The sequence below is a fragment of the Emydura macquarii genome, unplaced genomic scaffold (genome assembly GCF_026122565.2).
Source record: "Emydura macquarii macquarii isolate MOO-44397 ecotype Brisbane River unplaced genomic scaffold, CSIRO-AGI_Emac_v2 contig_3044, whole genome shotgun sequence".
Classification (NCBI taxonomy): Eukaryota; Metazoa; Chordata; order Testudines; family Chelidae; genus Emydura; species Emydura macquarii.
In genome coordinates this window covers 3,602,728-3,625,340 of record NW_027133181.1, presented here as the reverse complement: position 1 = coordinate 3,625,340, position 22,613 = coordinate 3,602,728, and the positions used below count along the sequence as shown (strand labels likewise).

At 38.9% G+C, this 22,613-nt stretch overlaps 1 protein-coding gene across 3 annotated transcripts; it reads right to left on the bottom strand.

Annotated features, from left to right (window-relative positions):
- Window positions 1-209: 209 nt before the first annotated feature.
- PLK4 (polo like kinase 4) lies at window positions 210-19,915 on the bottom strand. 3 transcript variants are annotated; one of them, XM_067530198.1, is made up of 16 exons: window positions 19,600-19,915; window positions 17,612-17,707; window positions 16,270-16,365; window positions 16,059-16,173; window positions 13,084-14,116; window positions 12,187-12,287; window positions 9,787-10,157; window positions 8,737-8,841; window positions 8,160-8,262; window positions 7,095-7,244; window positions 5,728-5,858; window positions 4,806-4,897; window positions 4,308-4,455; window positions 3,049-3,186; window positions 1,886-1,992; window positions 210-857 (listed from the first exon to the last, which is right to left on the bottom strand). In XM_067530198.1, exons 1-16 carry the CDS (start codon window positions 19,627-19,629, stop codon window positions 758-760), a joined length of 2,916 nt encoding a protein of 971 aa, XP_067386299.1. In that variant the 5' UTR covers window positions 19,630-19,915; the 3' UTR covers window positions 210-757. The 3 variants fall into 3 exon arrangements, with proteins under 3 accessions (XP_067386299.1, XP_067386298.1, XP_067386300.1); XM_067530197.1 differs by lacking the exon at window positions 19,600-19,915 and adding an exon at window positions 17,825-18,664; XM_067530199.1 differs by lacking the exon at window positions 17,612-17,707.
- Window positions 19,916-22,613: the final 2,698 nt, after the last annotated feature.

Genomic DNA, 22,613 nt, shown 5'->3' with positions numbered 1-22,613 from the left:
ACAACTTTCTGCTACACCTTTTTCTAGTCCCTACACACCCGTGGACTCAGAGCCAGATTCAGAGGTGATGTGCCCATGGACATTATTCAGTATCAGAATGTTACAACTAAAGTTGTACCTTTTTACTCACACCACACACAGCATATCAGCATGCCATTATCAGAGTGCCTTAGGCAACTGTTTTGTTAAAATGAACCAAATGATCTGGATAATTACCACTGCATTTATTTTTTTATAAAAGGCTTTTGCAGGGAAATTTCATTAGAAACTGTTGCTACAAAAATATAAAACAAGTATAAAACTATATTTTTACATATATTACTTGTAAGCCACATAAAATACAAATTATTTACAGGTACAAATATTTCAACAGCACAAATGCTTTTTTCTTGATTGCCAGCATTGACTGAACAGCAGAAAAACACACACAAACAAACACTATATACAGTTCTGATCCATTTTTCAGGTAAAGAATCAAGAACAATAATGTTAGATAGCTTCAGAGATTGCCCAGAATCTGGTATATAGGACAACTTTGTGTCCTCTGAGGACAGCATTACTCATTTGTAAGATGTGTTTCACAAATGACTGGCTAGATATATCAGCAACCCTTTCCTGCCTGCTGTTTAGCTGAGGTCACTAAGTAGAATTTCTGACCTGTAAGAGTTTCTGGTAATCTGAGTAAACCAGTCACTTTACTTGAATGCCAGCAAGTTATTTATTAAGCCTTCATGCCCAAAGAGCTGCTTTATGTTAGTCAGTGGGGGTCAGCTGGATTGGTAAACATCACAAGAATTGAAGACAGACAGTGCAACTTCTCTTTGATGTATTCTGGTAATTTTTCATTTTCTCTGTACCTAGCAGGTGGAAGAAGTTACACAAGTAAGTAGTAGAAGCAATTTATAAGATCAGAACATCCATTTATGATTACAGTAGATTAAGATACTAAAGGGTAAAGACATTTTCAAACTTGGGTGCCTAAGGTTAGGTATTTAAGTTCATGCATGAATCCTTAACCTGATTTCTGGAGTTGACTTCAGAGAGGCTTAGCACACACAAGTCATTGATTTGTCTATGTATGTATTTGGGTGGCTCGAGCACCTAAATACATCCTTTTGTCTTTAGTATTTTTATTTGCATAATTCTTGTGTAATTATGTAATAGCCTGATACAAACTACATGAAAAAAGTTGAGCACCTAACTGCAGATATAGTACCCCAACTGATATTTTATTGAACAGCAATAAACATTTGCAATAGTCACCTGAGACTCAAAATAGAATATCTACTATGTTAAAAAGGTCATCTACTGTTTGGGCTGAGATAGTCAGGTCCATACCCTTGAGTAGCTTAGTTATTTATTAGTGCATTCCCTGAACTTGTAAACCTTGGAAATGTTTTCAGAAAAATGGATAGTTCTTTTCATTAAAACTTCCTCTAGTCACTGAATATGCAGTATAAGTAAAAATCTCATACTGAAGAGAGATGGACAGAATTCATTCCCATCTTAGCAAGGGCTGATCCATGATAATTTTACTATGTGCTATTGTTACTTATTTGATGGCTAAAGCCCATGTTATATGCATTCAGGATTTGTTTTTGTTTTTTGTGCTTCTACGCACTATGGACATAGTACTACACATACAGATATCATTTGGGTAGTTTCCATTTGATGAAATTAAAACCAGCTCCTTATAATAATTTCTGTAAAGTGCTAATCCAAGTAAATGTGTAAGAATTTAAAAAAAATAAATTAAAGGAGTTAGTTAAAAAAACTGTGAAAGGTCAAGATTAGATACCAATCGCAAAATTTATCTTGCCTTTAAGAATCTTGTACTTCCATTTACTTTGAATGTAATGTATGTGCTTATAGAAGAAAGACTCACCTAGTTGTCTGGCCATTTGGAGATGTGTAAGTGATAGAAGAGACACCTGCTTGTGCCACCAACTGGGATCCATCATTGAACTGAACCCATACTGCTCCACTAGTCAACTGACAAGAAATTTGTCCAAAGTTATTAGTTTGAAAACATCAAAGAATTAAAATTGCATACCATAACTGTCTATTTTATGGTAACATTTTCAAAAGTGCCAAAGTCACCTAGGAGCCCAAGTCTCGTTGTCTTTCAAAGGGATTTTTAGGCAGGTTGAAAAGTAGGACGTCAGCACTTTTGAAAATTTTACTCTTAAGTTTAGTAGTACAATTTGGCTAGGAATTGGCACAATAGAATCTGTACAATAACTAATACAAGATCGGTTTATGTGGTTATTAGTTCTACAGTATGTGGTATAATTAGACAAATTACTACACAAATGTAGACTCATTTAGGCCCAGGAGCATATCATAAATGCATGATGTCTGGATTATATAGAACAATTCTGCTGTTTTGTTAACTTCCAATTCTTCCCCCCACATCTGGCACAAAGACCATAAAGAAACCACATATCCAACAATGAATAAAAAATTCCCCAATTCCTCTTTCAAAAATAGTACTCAACTAATGACAAGCACAAAAGTGACCAATAGCCTTTTCGTTTGTTAAATTAGTGTGTCATTCTTTTGTTTAAAAAGGTTAGTATTAGTTGACTCTGCCACCTCTGTTGGAGGTATCACTGTGTATTCCACTCTAGAAGAGAGTCTTTTAGATACGTTAATTCTCTCTTCCGGTAGATTTATATATAGCCATTAGTTTCTGATCTTTTCCATTGTTTCAAATAGGTAATTAGGTTGAACTTCAGTAAGTAGTATTAGCTAGCTAAACTCCTCCACTCAGGTCTTCTCTCCATCTTCTCTCAAGGTTAATTCCCAGTTTCCTCAGCCACATCTGTGCCTCCCCTCCATCATCTTGTTGCCCTATCCTGTACTTTCCAATGTATCTGCCTTCAGAAAGTGACAATCTGTAGTTTGAGACTTACTGTGTACTCCCTGCTTGCAAGTGAAGCTTAAATGAATTTTCAAAATGAATCGTTTCTTCTAGTTAAAACAAATACTTAATTCAAGTCCAAGAAAAAGTGGACTTTTCTACTCTGTTAGCAATTCACTACTCACCTGAGAAGCCCAGCCAACATTTTTCACAAAGACGGACTTTAAAAGTTGGGCTGAATGTGGACTACAGTCCTTTTGCTGACTGGAGGAGCAGGTTGTTTCAGCAACAGTAGTGGTGAATGCAGAACCTTCATATGATATCTAAAAATAGAACGAAGAAATGCACAACACCATTGTCCTTAATAATGAGGAGACTATGGTCAGTTACAGCTTTAGCAATAAAAATCTTAGATTTTATGCTCCTTTATTCCTGGTTAAAATATTTAGTCTCCTACATACCTTATCTGATCACTTTAATTACTCTACAGCATGCATGGATTACAAACCAGCAAGTAATACATTTTAAACAGTATTTGATTTTCACTATCTTTTTCAACCTTTGAACTAAATGATTGATAACAGGGCATCTTTTCTACCATTTATTCAGTACTTAGAGAGCAGATTCCTGTTTTACTGAAGCCCATTTCACCTTTACCAGAGAGTGTCCTACTGTGATAACTCCAGTGATTCTCCATTTCATAAACAGGTTTCAGACCATGTTAATTACAAGAATACTTCTCCTTGAGATGATTATTGACCAATAATTAAGAGAAAAACGAAAGAGGAATACAGCAAAATGTTCTTATTCTTTAAGTCTCAGCGAGAAACATTTTTGTCTAGCAGACATTTAAAGGAGGCAATATACAAAATGCAATGCTGCTTCTTGATTCAGCTATTGAAGTTTGTTTGGCCTTTTGATATGCTAGACATAAGCTTTATTATAGACAACACTTATACCAAACAAAGCTTCACAGGAAATGCTCACTTTTAAAAAGCCTTGAGGTTATGTTTCAGATCCATGGTTTGAATGCTTAATATCCTGTGAGACATTTTTAGCACATCCAAACCAGAAGGTGCATCAGACAGCACTTCCATAGTACTTTGCAATAATTAAAATACATCTGTTTAACAAAATAAATTCTTAATTAAGGTTATCAAACTGTGCCCTCTACTGATACTGCTCTTAGATACTGAATGACATGCCTTTTTCAGATTCCCACAAAACCTAGGCAGAAAAAATGAGCTGAAGATCAAGAACTTAGTTGCAATTTCTTTGCTTATCAATTTGTGTCAAAACATTTTAATCTAAGTGTATTTGTAATCAAATCTGATGGGTACACAGGTTAAATACATAAACATTTTCCTTTGTAGCTGAATGTAATTGTTGTATATTTGAATTCCAACTAGATAGCAATCTCAAATCTACATACTTGTTTACTTACAGAAGGATTAATGTTGGGAACATGACTAGGAGTAGAGCTCACGGGTGTTCTTCTATCCAGTGAGGCAGCATCTCTCGGTGCGCAGTTTACATCCACTAAAGGAGAGGAAGGTGCCAAAGCCTTTGGTGATTCAATGTTACCTGGCTTCCTGGAAATTAAAAATACCACAAATATAAAGGTCTGTGTGTGAATTTTCTTACTGGGGATAATTGCATGAAGTTCAAAGGACTTAGTATCTTAATTGCCATTGACTTTGTGGCTTTAGACAAGTTACTTTAACTCTGTTCCTCCTGTATCTTATCTGTAAAATTAATCTGTATTTATGAAGCATGTTATAGCACCATTCACCTAAGAATTTCAGAGTTCATGTGTTGACTATCTTTTGATCTAGATTTCTTTCACTCACCTGCATGCAGTCCAATTGTATTTTGTATCAGTGAAGGAAGAATTTAAATGCTTATGTACCTAGTTTTGCCACAATTAAAAATAAACTTTTACCTTCCAACAATTATTGGAAAAAAGGGAATACTTTCACTCCTCTTTTCTTCTTCCAAAACAGCAGCTTCCAGTGCAAGACAAATAGAGTGTCCCTAGTTTTGAAGAAAAAAGGATAGTTACAGTTTATACTCAGAACATGAAAGTGTTGTATAAATATTTGTAATATGGACTATTTAGTGTGATGATGTGCATAGTGTTTGCAGCAGCCTTGCTAAGGGTTTCTGGCACAGAAGAAATTGACTGAGAAGGCTGCAGAATTTCTGCTGTTAGCAGTATAGAGAACTGCTGCTACACAAACACTGCTGGGCCTTTAGGGGGAACTCAACTCATTCTGCTTTAGCTCCAAAGAGCTCTCCCCATGCACCTGATCCAAAGCCCATCGAAGTCAGTTAGAATTCCACTGACTTCAATGGACTTTGGATCACACTCTATGGGGCACACTTAAAATGAGGGTAAGGACTGGAAATGCACACAGTTGGTAGGTCTTCTTGGTTTCTTATTCCCTGAGCCCACAGAGAGAGATGGTATGATTATTCCCGGAACTGCTTACTGGGAGACATAAGGCCTGAAAGGGAAATCCCAGCAAATTGCTTGCTGAATGGGTATTCCACAAAAGGCAGGTTAGTGGCATTTTTTGCTTAAAAATAAAGTCTCCTTGACAAATCTGCAAGGCTACTTTGCAGAAAAAGCAAGGGCGGCTCTTTTCATAATTATCTTTCATTTACATTGAAAGTTAAATAACCAAATAGAGGGATAGCATTACTTTATGAAGTCTGACTGCATTTTTAAGAGTCATAATGTTAAAGAGAAAAGTAGGCAACAAAAAGATAGAAGATAGTGCTGGAGCCAACCTTGATAAAAAGTCTGCAAGTTTAGAGGCAGGCACTTAGCACTCAGAGATGCCTACAGAGTAAATATTTACCTCATTAGCATGATCCATATATATTTGCATTTCCTTCTTCAAGCCAATTTCACTTTCTTCTTTCAAATTGTAGGATTTCCCAGACTTTTCTATCACTCGAGTAATACCTGCTGTCTTGTGTATTTTTGCCCCTATAAAAATGAAGTATCTATTTTCTCTCAAATATCTATACCATAGTTACCAAGTACAGCAAATTTCTGCTGCTACATTCTTTCAGAAATCATCTTAATTGTCAAGAAATAACACATTTAAGACTTGTTGTGAAGAGAAACTTCTTTAACTCACTCCAAGATGAACTCTACACCTCATGGGAATGAAAAGCTACTTAAATAAGTCAACTAATATGTTAATGTATATTTACAGGAAAAAGTTCAGTGTCAGATATGGTTCCTGTGCAAATGCTATGCATCTTTTTTTTTTTTTAAAAACAACCAAGTATACATGAGATCCAGGTCCTCACCTACTTTTATTACTTCTTAAATGTTAATGTTAAGATATTCCAACTGAAGACATTAAGGTAAATCAAGTTAGAGGATAGTGCTCTCTCTTCAACTTTGTTTCATACAACCATTGAAACAAAGTTGAAGAATGTATCCAGTATTTGTCTAACTCAATGAAATTAAAGGGGCCACTTAAATACAACAAAACAAGAGTTTGTTCTGCAGAACAGACACCTCAGCAGTGCTACTGAAAATGGACTTACCTGAATAGTGATCTATTTGTGTTCTTACTTTTTTCTTAAAGATTGTGTAACTACTACTATTGCTTTGGAAGAGCTAAGATTGACTTCACTGTATTGAATGCAGCTGTGCCTATTTACATCAGCAAAAAATTTGGACTGAAATCTTTATTTGTAAGTCATTTAGAGACATGGTTGGATCTCCTGCTCTTGAGGTTTTTACTAAATTAAATCCAAGGTTTCTTGGATAATGACAAAGACAATCTAGAGCAGGAGCACTATCCACCAACCTAAAATGAGAACCAGTCACAGATAGGGAGGAGGAAGATGATCCACAAAGACAGCAACAGTCGTTTAATACCACTCTTGTGGTGTGTGCTCAAAAACACTAGATAAATTATGCTCCTTGCAGATTGAATTAACAGCATTTAAATGGTTGTGTGTGCTAGGATGAAGAACAATTGACAAAAATACTAAAATATATACAGTACTTTAAAATTTTCTAATTGTCTTTCCTTCTTAAACTTGGAAGTGTTCACCATTTGTTCTTTATCTGGCAAAATTTTTCTAATAAAGCTTGAAGTTAGACATGGTTTCTCTTTGATCACCAAGATTTCAGTACAATTTTGCTAATGAAGTTTAATCATTGCAGTAAAAAGCGTAAGATATTGTCCATATGAATACATACCATCATAAAAACAAACTTCCACATCTGCAATAGGTGAATTCTCCATCAACATGCATTTAGCATATCTTGTATAGAAGGTAACTTTTGGTGTCTTCGATCTTACCAACTGTACAAATTTGGCTGCATACTGGTATTTTTTCCAGTACTTTTCTAAAAGAGAAGGATATTTAAAGCTATCTTCATTGATTAATTCAGCAGGAAAATATAAACATATGTACAAATGATAATGAATTATTTTTTAATTTGTGAGATCTGTCACTGTCTGGCTGTCACTAACTGAAAAAGTGGGAATCAGCTTTCAAGAAACTTACCTTGTAGTATTTTATTTTAGTATAAAATATTTAAGTGTTTTACCCCAGCAATTAAAAAAAAAAAAAAAAGTTAGCCCAGAGCAGGATGTTCACATCCATGTGGAATACATTATTTCTGTAGAGTCATATATTAATATCACTTTAAGCACATGTTAGTGATTTCTTTAAATTAGGAAGCAATGGACATGTTTTATAAATATTTTCCATATGGTTTTGGTAAAGTAAATGACCGATCTTTAAAACAAAAAGTAGGTTGCTGTACTAACCATTCAGTGAAACACAGTATTTGGTTGTTATATATACAAAAGTACTGTGATAAATTCTTTAAAAACGAATCAGGATCATCATCAAGTAGAGGTTAGGTTGCCTGCTTTGAGAATTGGTTGGAAACCTCTCCCTCAAGTTTAAGTAGTCTGAACACCAGACTGCAAAAAGACTATAAAAACTTCTCTCTTACTCCCCCACCCCGTATGGTGTAGACAAAGTAAATGATTCCTTAAAAGAAAGTCATTAAACTGAAGACCAGTATCCTACCTCACAGCATTATGAATTCTCATTACATTTCAAAGGAGAAAAAAGTGGCCAGTTTCAATTAGAGCTCTAGTTTTTGTCTTGTTTCTCACAAATATAAGTTTCCTCCATTGTATTCAACATGAAGTATTTGAAGTTCATACTCATTCCTACCATGCACAAAGTTTATTAAAAACCACACTTTTAATCTACTTTTTTTTTTCCTAAAGAAGTTTCACACTACCTGGCAAGTTGTCAAAGCTGTACGACATGGCATCTTCAGGAGGAGAGGGAGGTCCATCATCAAGAAGGAAACCTCTTCCTTCATTTGGATGATAAACTGTGATCTAACAAAAAGTCCACCAAAAATCTTAGTTATATTGCTATACAATATATTACACAACATTCCTTGTCTGAAAGCTGTGGATGGAAGTCACACAAGGCAAGGCTTAACTACTGTATTTCTCTGATTATGCAACTTTAATTTACTTTGGCAGGTTTCAACTAAAAGTTTTGCCAGTTTTAGTACTAAAACCAAAATCAAAGATCTCTATTTTCTTTAAAAAGAAATCATGCATTTGAAAGGCTGCACTAACCAGGAAGAAAATTTCTTCAGCTTTCACACCCATTCTCACTGCAAAGTATACAACTGCTATCTGAAGGATAAATAGTTTTCTGAACCAACAGATGCTCCTAAGTTAAGAGTAATATAGCTAACTGCTATTGCTTTTATTTGAGATATACTGAATAGGGTGATACCATAGTCATTTGATATTTATAATAAATAAAAAATATTCAGTTTAAGTTAAATTATTACTCACCATACTTCCGTCATGAGATATTCTGAGAACTTCTTTCACAAGCTCTTGGGAATGGAGTTCTTTTAGAAACTCCATACACACTTCTCCTGCATCAAGGATACTGACCTAAAATACATATTAAAAATAAAAGCCAGGTTAACATTTAATTTCTTGCCCAAACAACATTTTTTTTTTCCAAAAATCTTTCGTAAAAGTATATGTTTCCTTCCTCTCCATATTTATGGCAAACTCATAATAAAAATGAACAACAGTATTACAAAGATCAAGCAGCTGGTTTTGTGCTCCCTGAAGTAACTTGTAATACTATTACCTAGAGCAATTCTAATGCTTGCTCAGCACAAACAAAGAGTTATATAGCCAAGTGTGTGGCTTCCTGAAGTGACCAATTAAAAATTAGGAGGTGTGTCAGCCCTAATACCAGGGTGAGGAAAAACAACAGAGGGAGGATGAAGGGAAAACAATCAGTAAGAGAAACAAAGGAAAGGAGACAAGAACGAGAAAAACTGGAAAGTGAGATAAGCAGGGACTGAAAACTTTTTTTTAGGGATGAAGGCAGAAAAAAAGAGAAGGCAAAGAGATCAAGAATGTGTGTGAGAGAGGGAGCAAAACCATTCTCTTCAATTCCAGTTCAGATATATAGCTTAAAGTGAAATGTTCATGTTTTATATTGCTACCACATGCACACAACATTTTTATTTAGTCACATTAACATTCAAACAAGACCTGGTAAAGTTAAAGTATGCATTTTTCAAATACTTAGAAAACATGACTATTAAATATATCTAGTTTGTGTCAGGCTGTAGTTTTCTTTTACTTTTAAGCTAAAAAATTAGGCAGCACTTAACATTTGTGCCAAATATCACTAATGGTATTAGATTATCTGAGACTAAGGTTTACCGTACTAAGGTAATCTTTGATTATTTCTTTTAAGATACATCTTAGAAAGCATGTGAGCACACCTGTTTTACTGAGCAATTGCATAAAAGAAAAGGATCACGGTTTTCACTGTACTTAATCCATAAACAAATATTTTTTAAAAAGGACACACACCACTGCATTTTTTGTTTTTTGTCTGATTGATTTTAGCCTGTGAGCATTCAGAGGAGAGACAATACTTCGTAGTGTAGGTTTCTGATGTCCTAATAGTTCTTTGGTCCTGGTTTTGCCTTGTTCTGAAGATGGATAGAGACCAAATGCCGATGCTAGTTGAGCTTTGTCAGATTTACACTGAAGTCCAGAAGTGTATTTCTTTGTACTGATTTGATTTATAGAATGCGCACTGTCAAAGGGAGCTCTGGGATTTTTATCTTTTAAGCCATTCCATGCATTTATTGATGTTTCTTGCTGCACACCTAGATGGTATCGGAAACCTCCATTTGCATTATCAGTACTGATGTGATCCATAGGCTCTCTCAACTGAGCTGAAACATAGCATAAAAGAGTGTTCAGGTTAGAGGTTCAGGAAATTCATTACTTTGGAAGATTTTTCTCAGTTCTTGGGAGGTATGGGAAGGTGCAATAGAAGGGAAGGAACTATTTTATGGTCTTAAACGTTCAAACTAACTAAAACAAATTTTTTTTTAAAAACTAAGTAACTGAAGAAGAAAAGGTTGGTTTAACCCCCAATATTGAATAAAATGTCTAGGCTGAGACATCAGTGTGTCATTTCAAATTATTCCAAAACCAACCGACTCTCAAATTTGAAAGATATGTATTGAAATCTAATACAATTTAAAATAAATTCCATTACATGGCTAATATATTAACCACTGCCTTTTAAATACATCGGGTGCAGAGTACCTTAACAGAAATAGCATTTCTGAATCATTTGTTTCCAAATTATACCACTAGTAGTACACTTCTAAATATTTATTTTATTTAAATAGGATTCAAACTATCTCCCTCGGTGAAAAGAAATATTGTTAATTTACCACTCAGGTAACATATGTAGTACTATTAAAAGTATTAGTGAGTTTTACTGAAATTACAATGTAGCAAACTCTTAATAGAACAAAAGCCACTTCTCAAATGCACTTAAGAAATGTTTTCTATTTTAGATATAAACTAGACAGAAATAAAATATTTGACTAAGCTACTGCAATAAATAAAAAATAAATTATTTACAATATTCTACTTTTTATGTGTAACATGTCAACAAAAGGGTAGATTAGAAATATGGATTACATGGCTAGGTGTGAATAGTTATGCTATATTTTCCCACCTACAATTAACGGAACAAATTGTTTTTATATTTGATCTGGCCATAATTGCTACTCCAGATTTGAAATTTAATCAAGTGCCTCATTTCTCTGCTTCACCCAAACAATTAATGCACCCTTTCTGCCATGGCATAGAAGCAATACAAAAAGAATAAAAGAGTTGAGAAGAGAGAGCAGAGATAGCTAGGTTATACAAGGAATAGTGTAATTCTAACTATACATCATATGATTACAATTCCCCAGAGGGAAAGAGGGTCTGGCAATATCAAACAAAGAAAAATGAGGGGTTTTGTGTTATTGAAACCTCTTGATTAAATTACATCTTTATTATGTACAGTTTGTGTACACGATGTAATATAATGCATGCCAAAGAACTCCTCCTTCCCTTCTGTGTCTTTTGTTTTATTCTCCATCCTCCCTTCTGCAGCCCTAGTTATCTGTCTTTAATACTCTGCACACTCATATAAAAACAGGTTTTTATGTTGTCCAAAGAATGACATCTCAGTATCTTCAAAAGTTAGGATAAAAATATTCAAAAACACCAGAGTCCAATTTTCAAAAGTGATCAGCATTTAGGAACTTAAATCCCTTTGGAAAAAGCCAGTGCTTTTGAAAATTTTACCCCTCACTCTTCAAATCATCATTTAAATGGGCACAGAGTTGCTCTATTTTTGCTCAGCACGGAACAATGAAGGACTATAAAATTCTGAATTATAATTTTCCTGTTGGTGTTTAATAAAAAAATTATCAAATAAATCAGAAAATTAATGCTGGTAGCAAAAGGAGAGGATGACTTCATTTCAGAGTGTATATAACTCAACTATAAAGCTTCATTTATGCTATTGCAATCAGTTATTCTTGTACCATTTACTATACTTTTAGTTCACAATGGGTTCATCTGCATAGAAAAACATTTTTAATATTGAAGGGGGCTCTATATCAGTTATTTTAAATACCCTCCCATATTTCCTCCAGGAAGCAACAGACTGGCCCCCCCATGGAAGCTAATACTATTTAATATCTAATTTCTTTTGTAATCCTAGCAGTACATCCCATTGTACTGGGTTATTTCACCACACAATTAGATGTGCCCTTTTATCACAAATAAAAGGAAATATTAATTTATAAGACAGATGAGTAAGTAATTGCATGCCTGGGGCAAGTAGCAGCATTTCTTTAGTTTGTACGGGTCACTCAAACTTGAATTAAAAAAAATTCTGCAAATTCATACCCTTTGTCTGTACGTTTCCAAGCCACTGCTGCATTGTTTCAGTCTGGGACTTCTGTTCTAATAAACCAATATTGGGCTTCATTGGACAGAGATAATTTGAGCTAAATACACAGAAATATTTGTAAGTGTTTCCATAACAAACATGAATATTTATTGGCTATTGAGCCTTAAGCAAAATAAATTTGCACAAAGAAGCTTTTTTACTACATAAATAGTATAGTTTTTGTGAAATAAAAGTGACATCTATAAACAAGATTATACTGTATGTTTGTATAACATAAGAGTAATACTATTCCAGCTGCAGAGACAACAGAACATTTTTGTGGGGGCTGAGGGAATCACATGTAACTGAGTCTCCAGACAACATGGGAGAGGTACACAGGGCAAATATAGCAAAAAAGCCAATATTTCCATTAATATAGTCTAAAAAGGTTTATAGTTATACTATAAGTTAACTGAAGTTTGACAAATTCAAGCCAGCCAGGGGTCTCATCAGTGGGGACCTGGAACTTACATATAAAGAGGACAATGGTTACTGGTCAAGTATTGAGGCAGTTTCCCTCGCCTTTCCCCTCTGACCCCCACTGCAGCCTCCCAGGCAGCTACACCAGCAGAAGCCACATCCTTCTCCTACTTGGCATCCAGGCGTCCTTGCAGAGACTTTCAGCAGTCAAAATATGCTCCTCCCCTCATAGTGGGACCCTGCTGCTTGCACCAAGGATACATAGGAGGGGAGCTGGTTTCTTAAAACACTAATAGAAAATGCATTTATGCTGACTGAAATGTAAATATGTTTTTCTACTACAGCTTATTCCATGACATCATGCATTTAACAAGAGATTAAAATCTAGAAGAACTATCTTGAAGCTGTTAATTCTAAATCGGACTGATTCTTACTGTGTTTGGTCTTTCACAGGTGGAGACGTGTGCCTTTCAAAAGAACCAGAACTACAGGAAGTCTTATCTTTAAATATAGGGGGAATATCACCAAAGCTGTTTGTGGACGAAAAGCTTTCTGTATTTTCCATCACTCCTACTCTGGCCTTTGAAAGCAGTTCCATGGAATGGCATCTCTCCACAGTGTTTGATACTCCTTGAGTCTGACTGTGAGATGTGCCAGACCTATCAGAAGAATGGGCCCTCCGGAGATAACGTGAATGTGGTCTCTCTTCAGTAAGTTGCATTGTTCTTCCCCTACCACTTATGCCGGTTTCTTTTACCTGAATTCCCCAGCAATTATAAGAACTGCTTCCATCCACAGATGAAACGTCACTGGAATTCTTATTTTTAGGAAATAAAGTCATTTTATTTGGAAGTGGCTGACCAACCAAGAGTCTCTTCTTTTCCTTCAAGCAACCACTTATACTGACACTGGAAGAGCCAGTAAAGGCTGTAGAGATTGTGGCATTTCCACTGTCCATTGAATCCTCCACAGTTCCTGAATCTTTACTTCGTGCTGAGTTATACCTGGACATAAAAGGATGATCCAGCACAGATGAAAGACTTAAACGATCTGCTGGGTTTTTGCGAAGTAACTGGTGTATAAGATCTTGAGCCTCCCCTGACAAAAAAGTTGGCATTTCATAATCGGCTAAAACTACTTTGTTCAGTGTGTTCTTGACTGTGTCAGTGTCAAAAGGTGGTTTCCCAATAAGGAGAGTATAAAACATGCACCCCAAAGACCACACATCAGATTCAAGTCCATGTGCACTTCGTGTGGCTATTTCTGGAGAAATGTAATTAGGAGTTCCACACATTGTGTAATGCTTTTCATGAGGCATTTTCAGTTGCGTTGCTAGTCCAAAATCAGCAATCTTGATGTTCATATTATTGGTGAGTAAAAGGTTAGAAAGGGTGAGGTCCCGATGTAATATTCCATGAGAATGAAGATACAACATCCCTGTGATAATCTGATGCATAAAGTGTCGAGCTGTTAGAATACAAAAAGATAAGATCTGGGTTTAATAGATTATTTGAAACAATAAGTATCTAAACATGCCTTTTAAAATATATCATCTGCCCCAGTCTGCCCCTTTTATTATGATCAAATTACTACTAAAATTTGTAACATAAATGTCATTATACTAAGGAGATTTGAGGAGAGATCTTTTGCTATTACTATACTGCTTAGCTGCCGCATCGAGACTATTTGTTTCTAAAACAAATCCATGACATAGTAATGGCTCTTGTAATCCAGTAATCAAATCAGTTTCTTTGCCAACTATGAAAACCACACTGAATCACAAATATGCAATAATGGAAGAACTGGAATATAGTTTGAAAATACTGGCCCTAGGTGCTTTGATAGCACTGGACAGTGAATTTATTTTTGAATGTCCTAGAACAGTGGCTTTCAACCTTTCTGCAGACCTCTGGGATCTGCAGACTATGTCTAAGGGGTCTGCAAAAGATTGGCATTAGCATAGAAGAGTGGTTTTCAACTTGTGATCTGCAGACCGTGGGATCCACATACTATGTCTAAGATTTCCAAAGGGGTCTGGCACCTCCATTCAAAAATTTTTAAGGATCTGCAAATAAAAAATGGTTGAAAACCACTGCCCTAGAAGTTAGTATATAAAACAGATTCATGGAAGCAATCTGTTTTGTGTGATGTATAGGTTATATATACAGGAGACCAGGTATTTGGACACAGTGTAAGATCACTAAAACTGGCACAGATGGTAACAATAATGAAAACAAAGAATTTTCAGCAGTTCCTTCTCCCACTAAACTAATGTCAAAGCTACAATTAGAGACTGTTTGACCCACCACGATAAGTATATGCAATCATGCAATACAGAAAAGCAAGAACTGTAGTTTAGAACAGGAGGATAAATGCCCCAAGGCTTCACTCAGACTGAAATAGTGTCCTCCAGGATTATGGCTATGGTAGGATTTGCTGAGGCAAATGACCATCAACCCCTCTTACATCCCATACACATTACAATATAAACATAACATTTCTTCTCACTTCCTTTCAATTACCAGTCATTGTTATAGTTACAATTGACCCTTCCTAACTGTGTATGTGATGTACTCTTGACAAAGTGCCTGAAGCACACAGGGGGAAAAAAAAAAAAAAAAAAACAAAAAACAACCCAGTTTCAAGTTATTTTTAAATAAAGTAAGGTCACCTTTACTAGGCAGCCTTCTGTACTGAAACCACCCAGTATTCCCAAAGGTACTGTGTTCAAGTCTGCTTCATCATTAGACCACCTCTGAATGCAGTTAATGACTCTACATGACTACATAAAAGTAGGATCTTAGTCAACAAATCCTTATGACTTTAGTGAGAAAAATAAGCTTGTACCACCTTCAACTCCTGTTGGCACTGCAGAGCCAACACACATAGAAGAGGAATTATGTTCACATGTATTTCATCAATGGAATAGTTTATGAGTTCCAATCAGTTGCATCTGTGCAATCCCACTGGAGACAGTGGTGTTATCTTCAGAATAGAACTGCATTTTAAATTTGGTAAAGTTGTCCCTAAGGATGTATTCTATTCTTTCGTGCTTCTGCCTCCCATCTGGAGTGCAATTAAACACATATTGATTGGAAAGCAACACCAACTACCATCCTCAAATCGCAGAAGCTAACCTATTGGCCAACTCCCTTAATTTCTCCCTACCCCCACATATATTCCTCTCTTCTCCCACTCCTCCTTTAGGTGTTTGGAGAGGGCAAAGACCTTCAGAAAACTGGTAGGGATGAATTATTCTGGTAAAAGTTCACCATGTTCCAAGGGAAAGCAATGACAATGAAACATTTTTTTAAAAAAAGGACTTGTCTCTCTCATTCAAAATTAAATGCATGTTTAATGACAACCACAGACTAAAAATGTGACTATATAAAAAAAACATCAAACCCACTTTCTTCTTCAGAGAAAGGCTTCATTCTGTTCTTGAGATATCTGCTCATTTCTCCATTGTGACACATCTCTAGTATCAAGTACACGTAGTTGCTATCTTCAAAATAGTTATACAGCTAGAACATAAAAACAGATTAAAAATTATTAGAATACTTTGTACACTTCCTAAAAATTCTGCAGTCTTAATTGTAAAAGTGTAAGATTATTCTTACCTCAAGTATAGAAGGATGTTTTAATTGACAATGTATCTTCACCTCATTTTGAACTCTCTGTACCATTCCAGCTTTGTGCATAGCCTTTTTGTCTATCTGAAAAGGGACCAGAGAATATATTTTTCCAGACATCAGGGTTTTAGTTCTTATATACAAGTTTAAATAGTTTCAAGACGCATTTGAAAATAAATCCCACAACTAAATTAATATTATGAGTACCATCTGACTCTACTTGTCTAGTATATATTGCATTTTACGAGTTCTTTTGTAACCCTACAGCTACCAAGTTCCTCCTACATTTAACTTAAAATAAAAAAAAAAATCAGTGTCTCCACTTTGGCTTAGTTTAAATCACAACATTATGCACTTAACACCTCGTTCTTAGTAGTAAACACATTGAGAGAGTTTTGGAATAATATTTGATTGTTAAACAAGCAGTTATGCATGCAAATATAGAAGATCTGACAAAAAGATTACACTAATAAAATAGTTAAGAAATATTTAGCATATTTAATATGGTCAAATGAAATATGCAATGTTTAGTCCATTTCAAAGCAACTTTTAAAGATACTCTTGTGAAGACAACCTAGACAGCCCATATTAATTCTAGCAGAAATTTTGTCATATTGTTAACGAATAAGTAAAAAAAGTTTATAAAATACAAAGATTTTTCATAACCTATAAACAAGCCTTTCAAGACAATCAAGATTAACCAATCTAGGCACAAAATCTGTTTACCCAGGATTACCACAAAAAGGATAATAATGAAAAATCTATTTTTTTAAGCAGATGAGTAAAATAAATTTCTTGCCCATTGAATTTTGCAAGCCTATTGTAAACTCAAGTCCTGATCCTGCAAACTCCTCTGTATGAGCAGAACCCCCTGCACTCATTTAGAACTCATTAAGTCAATGCAGGGTCATGCTTTTAGAATATAAACTGGAAGGGAGGAACTGTCGGCCAGATCCTCAACTGATTTAGATGGTCATAGCTCCAAATGAAATTAATAACAATTTACACCAGCTGAGAATCAACCTCATCTATTATGTATTTCTTAGCAGGAAAAGGCCTCAGTTAGATTGGGACGTCTGGGCAACACCTCAATATACTTTAAAATCTGCAATATGCAATTCAATCACTAGCTCCTTAGCCATAAAATCTAATGCCAGGCATTAGAGATGCAACCACAAGCAACACCAGAAGATACTGACGGTGAGATGTAATATTCTTTCAGCAGCACAGAGGTGCACAGCTGTAGCAGGACAGGAACGCGCTGAGGTGACTTGTCTGCCTTGACAGAGGCGGATTCGCCGGCGATGTATGGGGCCGTAGTGACACTTACCATTTTGATGGCCACTTCCAAGCCGGTTTTTAAGGATATCGCCCTGTAGACCCCGGCAAAGGAGCCCTTCCCCAGAAGGTTCCCCACCTTGAAATCCTGAGAGAGAGAGAGAGAGAGAGAGAGAGAGAGCGCGCACCCCGCAGTTAGTCTTCACTCGCTGGGCAGGGCGCCCCTCTTCGCGGCCCACAGAGGGGACGGGCACCAGGAGCCTACCTGGATGGAGCTCTCCCCGGCCCGGCCGCGAGACATGCCGGCAGAAGCGGCGCTGCTGGGCGTGGGGGCGAGAAGGAGGCTCAGCAGCCACTCCGGCATCTTCCCCGGCAGTGGCCAGAGGGGAGCAGCAATCGCGGCGCCGGAGGCAGACAGACTTCCCGCCGGCTCTCCCGCGCCCGAGGGAGGAGAAGGGGGGACAACAGCCGCCAGCCCTCGCTGCTATAGCAGCGGCTGCGGTAGAGTCACCTCCTCCCGCCTGCCAGTCCTACGTTCCCCGCCGCCGCCCCCGCTCCCAGAGAGGGAGACTCGCTTCCTTTGGGGGGTGCTCCGCCCCACCAGCGAGCACTAGGGGCCCTGAGCACCAGTGACTATTAGGGTCCCGTGGGGGCAGTTGAAGCGAGACGGCAGCAAATGTGCACGGGGCGGATGAGGCGAAGGGGCCCAAACACACCTGGGGGGCCGTGGCCAAGCAGTTTACAAGGGAGCTTGGCTGAGGAAAGGGTGACCCACAGAAGCCTTGTGTCCCAGCCCTGCTTAGAGAGATCCGCCCCGAACTAGCGAGAAGAACCTCGTTGCAGGCAGGGGTGACACACGGACAAGGCCCTGGACCCTAAACTCTCCCAGCTGAGCCCAACTGCAACAGCTAGGTGGTGTCGTGTAGACGGCTCCCAACCATCCTCTGGCTTCCTCCGGTTCTAACCTAGGCCCTAGCAATGTCCCTCCCTTCACCACTACTGTTGGTCTGGCTACAACACAATGAAAGGGACAACCTTGCTAACTAGTCCCCTGGCTGAGTGTCACTCTCAGGACAGACAGACTTCAGTCTAAAATATTCACTTCCTCCTCTCACTTGTACACAAAGGATGAAGTAGTCTGAGTGCTGACTGCGTTGTAGGGCCTAATAGAGGAACCACAGCTAGCAAAAGAAACCCGTCACCAGACAATGACCAACCCTTCCAGCGGGAGAATGTCTAGGGGGGAGTATTTGTTAGAGTGTCTGGCCCTACTCTGCAAAAGGCCTCTACAGCTTCCAACACCTGGACTCTGCAGCCAGAATCAGATACATGTACTATCTGCCGAGTGGGACATGAGCAGCTGCTTCCAGCACAGGCTGGGAGCAGAGTAACTTCAAAACAGGCCTGCCTGAATCATGACAGTGCAAGACGGCAGCATGGCCTTTGCCTTCTCCTTGAGGTGCCAAAGAGAGACCAGAGACGGCAGCGAGGGGTGCTTCTGAAACGCATACAAACAACAGCGGAGTAACGCCAGTGTCTGAGGCAGACAGCTGGCCACGGCGCTTGCGGGCACTGGGGGAGAGAGGCGAGAGGATTCATGCGGGGTCTGGACAGCAGAGCAACCAGGTGAACACCCCCAGGGGCGGTAGCCACCAGCTGCCGAGGAGTTTGGTCTGAGATCAGCTTGCACCACAAACACCGGGCTGCGGGAGGGAGCAGGCGTGGCCGAGGAGCAGAGGGGGCTATTGAACTCGCACTCGCCATCTGCCAGGAGGGCTCATGCTGCCAGGTGGGCATGACCAGAGCGGGAGCCAGGCCTTAGGAGAGCCACAGGGGGCCGGAGCCAGCCCAGCGACAGCCGCAGCCGGCGGAGGGCAGGATCTCTTCCGCGCATGGGAGAGGGGCACCCCCCCCGCAAGCAGCAGGAGTGGTCGGGGCTGCTCAAAGCGCCCCATCCCGGAGGAACTGGTTGGTGCCCCATCCACTCGGGAATGGCGGGTCTCGGCCCCACCCCTACGCGGGGGATGGTCGGGTCCGCACCTCTATCTTCTCGCCGATGCAGGTCGCCATGGTGCCCGTCGCTCCTCCCGCGTCTTCTCTATGGTTTCCCCTCCGATACGCGGCTCGGGCGCCCCATCATGGCCGCGTCCTCCGCCCGCCGCGCCCCAGGCTGCTCCTTCCCCGCGCCGGGGCCCGGCGGGAGCCTCTCTCCCCCCCCACCATTTTGAAAAATCGCGCCGTTAACCCATAGCGAGAGAGAGGCTGCGTCTGACGTAATCACGCTCGCTCGGAAGCTTCAGACAGAGCAGAGACAGCGCATGCGCAGTGGGCTGGTTACGCACGCCCCGAAATAAATAGCTGTCTGATTGCTGCGCCTGTGCGGTGTGGAACGCAGACCCATGTCTGGGCGGTCTGGCGCCATCTGCAGGTTTCTGGTGGAAATGCAGCGAACAAAGTTCATTGGGCAGCAGGCTGTCTTGGGTTATGACAACGCTTCTTTTAAGTATTATTAGAGGTTGGTGAACCCGATCTGGTAAATCTAGATACTCATTCATTCAAATCCGAATCTGAACTCTCCCAAAGTTGAGGAAGAGGAGGGGGAGTTCATATGCTTGATTCCAGTGTGGACCTTCCCCTAATGACAAAGGATACAATGCTATTGCTCATTAGTAATTACTGCAGCAGGGCTGGTCCCTGGCTGTGGAATGAATTTCTCGTAGGAACAAAGAACTATCCCGAACCCCATATTGCCAGCTCTGACAAAGTAGTCATGGGCTTTTGGAGCCTGCAGGGGCAGTGCTCCCAGGGACTGAGAAGCAAGGGCTGCCCAGGATGTAGCAACAGCAGCGTGTGAGTGAGTGGAGAAGCACTTAGCTTCACAGCAGCCCCTCGTCCCTGCCCCTGGAAGAGTGGCTGCCAGGTCCCGACTCTTGGTGAGGTTTTGAGAAGTGCAGGCCCGGAGCTGAGGCGGGAGAAGTAGAATCCCGCCGCAAAGGGGGGCTGGGGAAGTGCTCCCAAGCTCGGGATACAGTAGTGGGAGCGTAGGAAGACTAAGAGTCTTTGAAGGGTTGCTTCATGCAAAGGATAAACCAATCCCATCTTGTTTGTACTGTGATAACCTGCCGAAGGCACTAAAACCCAGACTCATAGTCCAGGTAAGTCACACATGAACGCTGGTGGTGGGTCTAGTAGCTGACCCTTTGGCATAACACAGGGAAAACACAAACCACGCTTTCAGCTTGTTATACCCATCTATTTGCTGTATTTTTAGAAGGGGCCACTAACCCAATTTGGGAAGGATGATTTTGTGATTAAGGAGCAGGATTGGAAGTCAGCCACTAATCTACTGTGACACCTTCGGTGAGTCATTTAGGGCCCAATCCTGCAAAGTTTCTTCAGTTCATTTTAAATACAGATTTCTTCAGTGAATAAGAGAGTGATAAGCATGAGTGACATGATGGGATTTGGTCTTTAGTCTCTTTATTTAAATCCTTCCTAAATATCACTCACTCACACCTAGATGACATTAGCCAGAAAATTATGGTTAGGTAGAGCTGCTGGAGCTATATTTCACATATTAAAAATAAAACTCAATAACTATAAACTATACATACAATTGCATCAGCCTCACTGTTCTGCATGACTGCTGGATCCTGTTTCCCTATTATATTCCTTTCTTTTTCATGGAAATAACAATCTTCTTTTATGTCTGTTCTGTAATTTATGTCTGTAATTTAACACAAATTAGGAACTATTCCAATATAAAAAATACTTACCCTCATTGTAAAACTGAAATAGCAATTCCTTACTAATTGATTATAGTTCAATTTAAAACACTTTACTCCAAACTAAAAAGGAATAACAAATATAAAGAAAAACTCCACAGCAAAGAAAACAAGGAATTTAATACTGAAACACAAGTATGACAGGCACACTCTCCCTTTTGTGCCACATTCTTTCTGGAAGAGCCTTCACACCCTGGCTGACTACTCTCCCATGGCTTAGATTCCCCCTCTTTTGTTGCTGGAAATGTAGGACCTCCCAATGCCACCTCTTAGGATCATTAAGGTCTTCTCCCTGTTGAACCTACTTGACAGCTTGAGAATGTCATCAAACCAAATTACAATTCAGTAAAAATGCATCAGCTTCTTTGGCACAGATGGACATGTATGATTTACAGACAGCAACTTAACTTTTCTGTGCCTCAGTTTCCCCACTTTTTAAGGGGAATACACATTAACAAACTTTACATTAACTCTTTTCTGAATGTAGCTGCACAGGGTGAAAGGAATATGTCAGAAGAGGGGATTTTAGAGAAAAGTAGGTATTGTACATTGTATGCAACAGGAGAAGTGAAATATGTTGTCATTACATATGAGTAAAGAAGAGATGACATTCACAAAGTATGAAATAATTAATCAATGTTAACTAATGAGTACCTAATAATTAACCAGCAGCTTTAGGGAGCACAGTCTAATCTCTTTTAATTAAATATTTTAAAAAAAGTAAGTGTTGAAAGCATTTATAATATTCCAAAAATGATCTTATAATGACAATGTTTCTGTGCAACAACTGATATCAACCACGCATAAAAGTACAGGATAGAAAGTAATGAGAATCCATCAGCCATTTACCAAGCATGTTTTGTCTTTTGGTGTACCTATAATTTTTCTGAACTATCCATGTCCTTCCAGTAGCTAATTTAACTTTCTGTATACAAAGTGAAATTAGATCTAGAACAGCATACTAATCCAGTTCCTGTCTGTCTGGTACTGAATACGGTTATCTTCTTGTAATAAATATGTTTGTATAGGCCATCTGCCTTCATCAGTTGATATGTATCACAGTTTCAGGGTAAACTGCACCTGTATTCCTCTGCTGTGCTCCATTCCAGGAATGCCCAGTCAAATCTCAGGATTCCTACTGTCACCTGTCTTTGGGTAGGGACTCCTGTCCCACTCCATTCTGACCCTTGGTTTTAAGGCTGCACAGCCTCCTGCCTTACATTGTGATATCCCCAGCAAGCCAGTCTGCCTCAAGTCCAGGCACCTGTG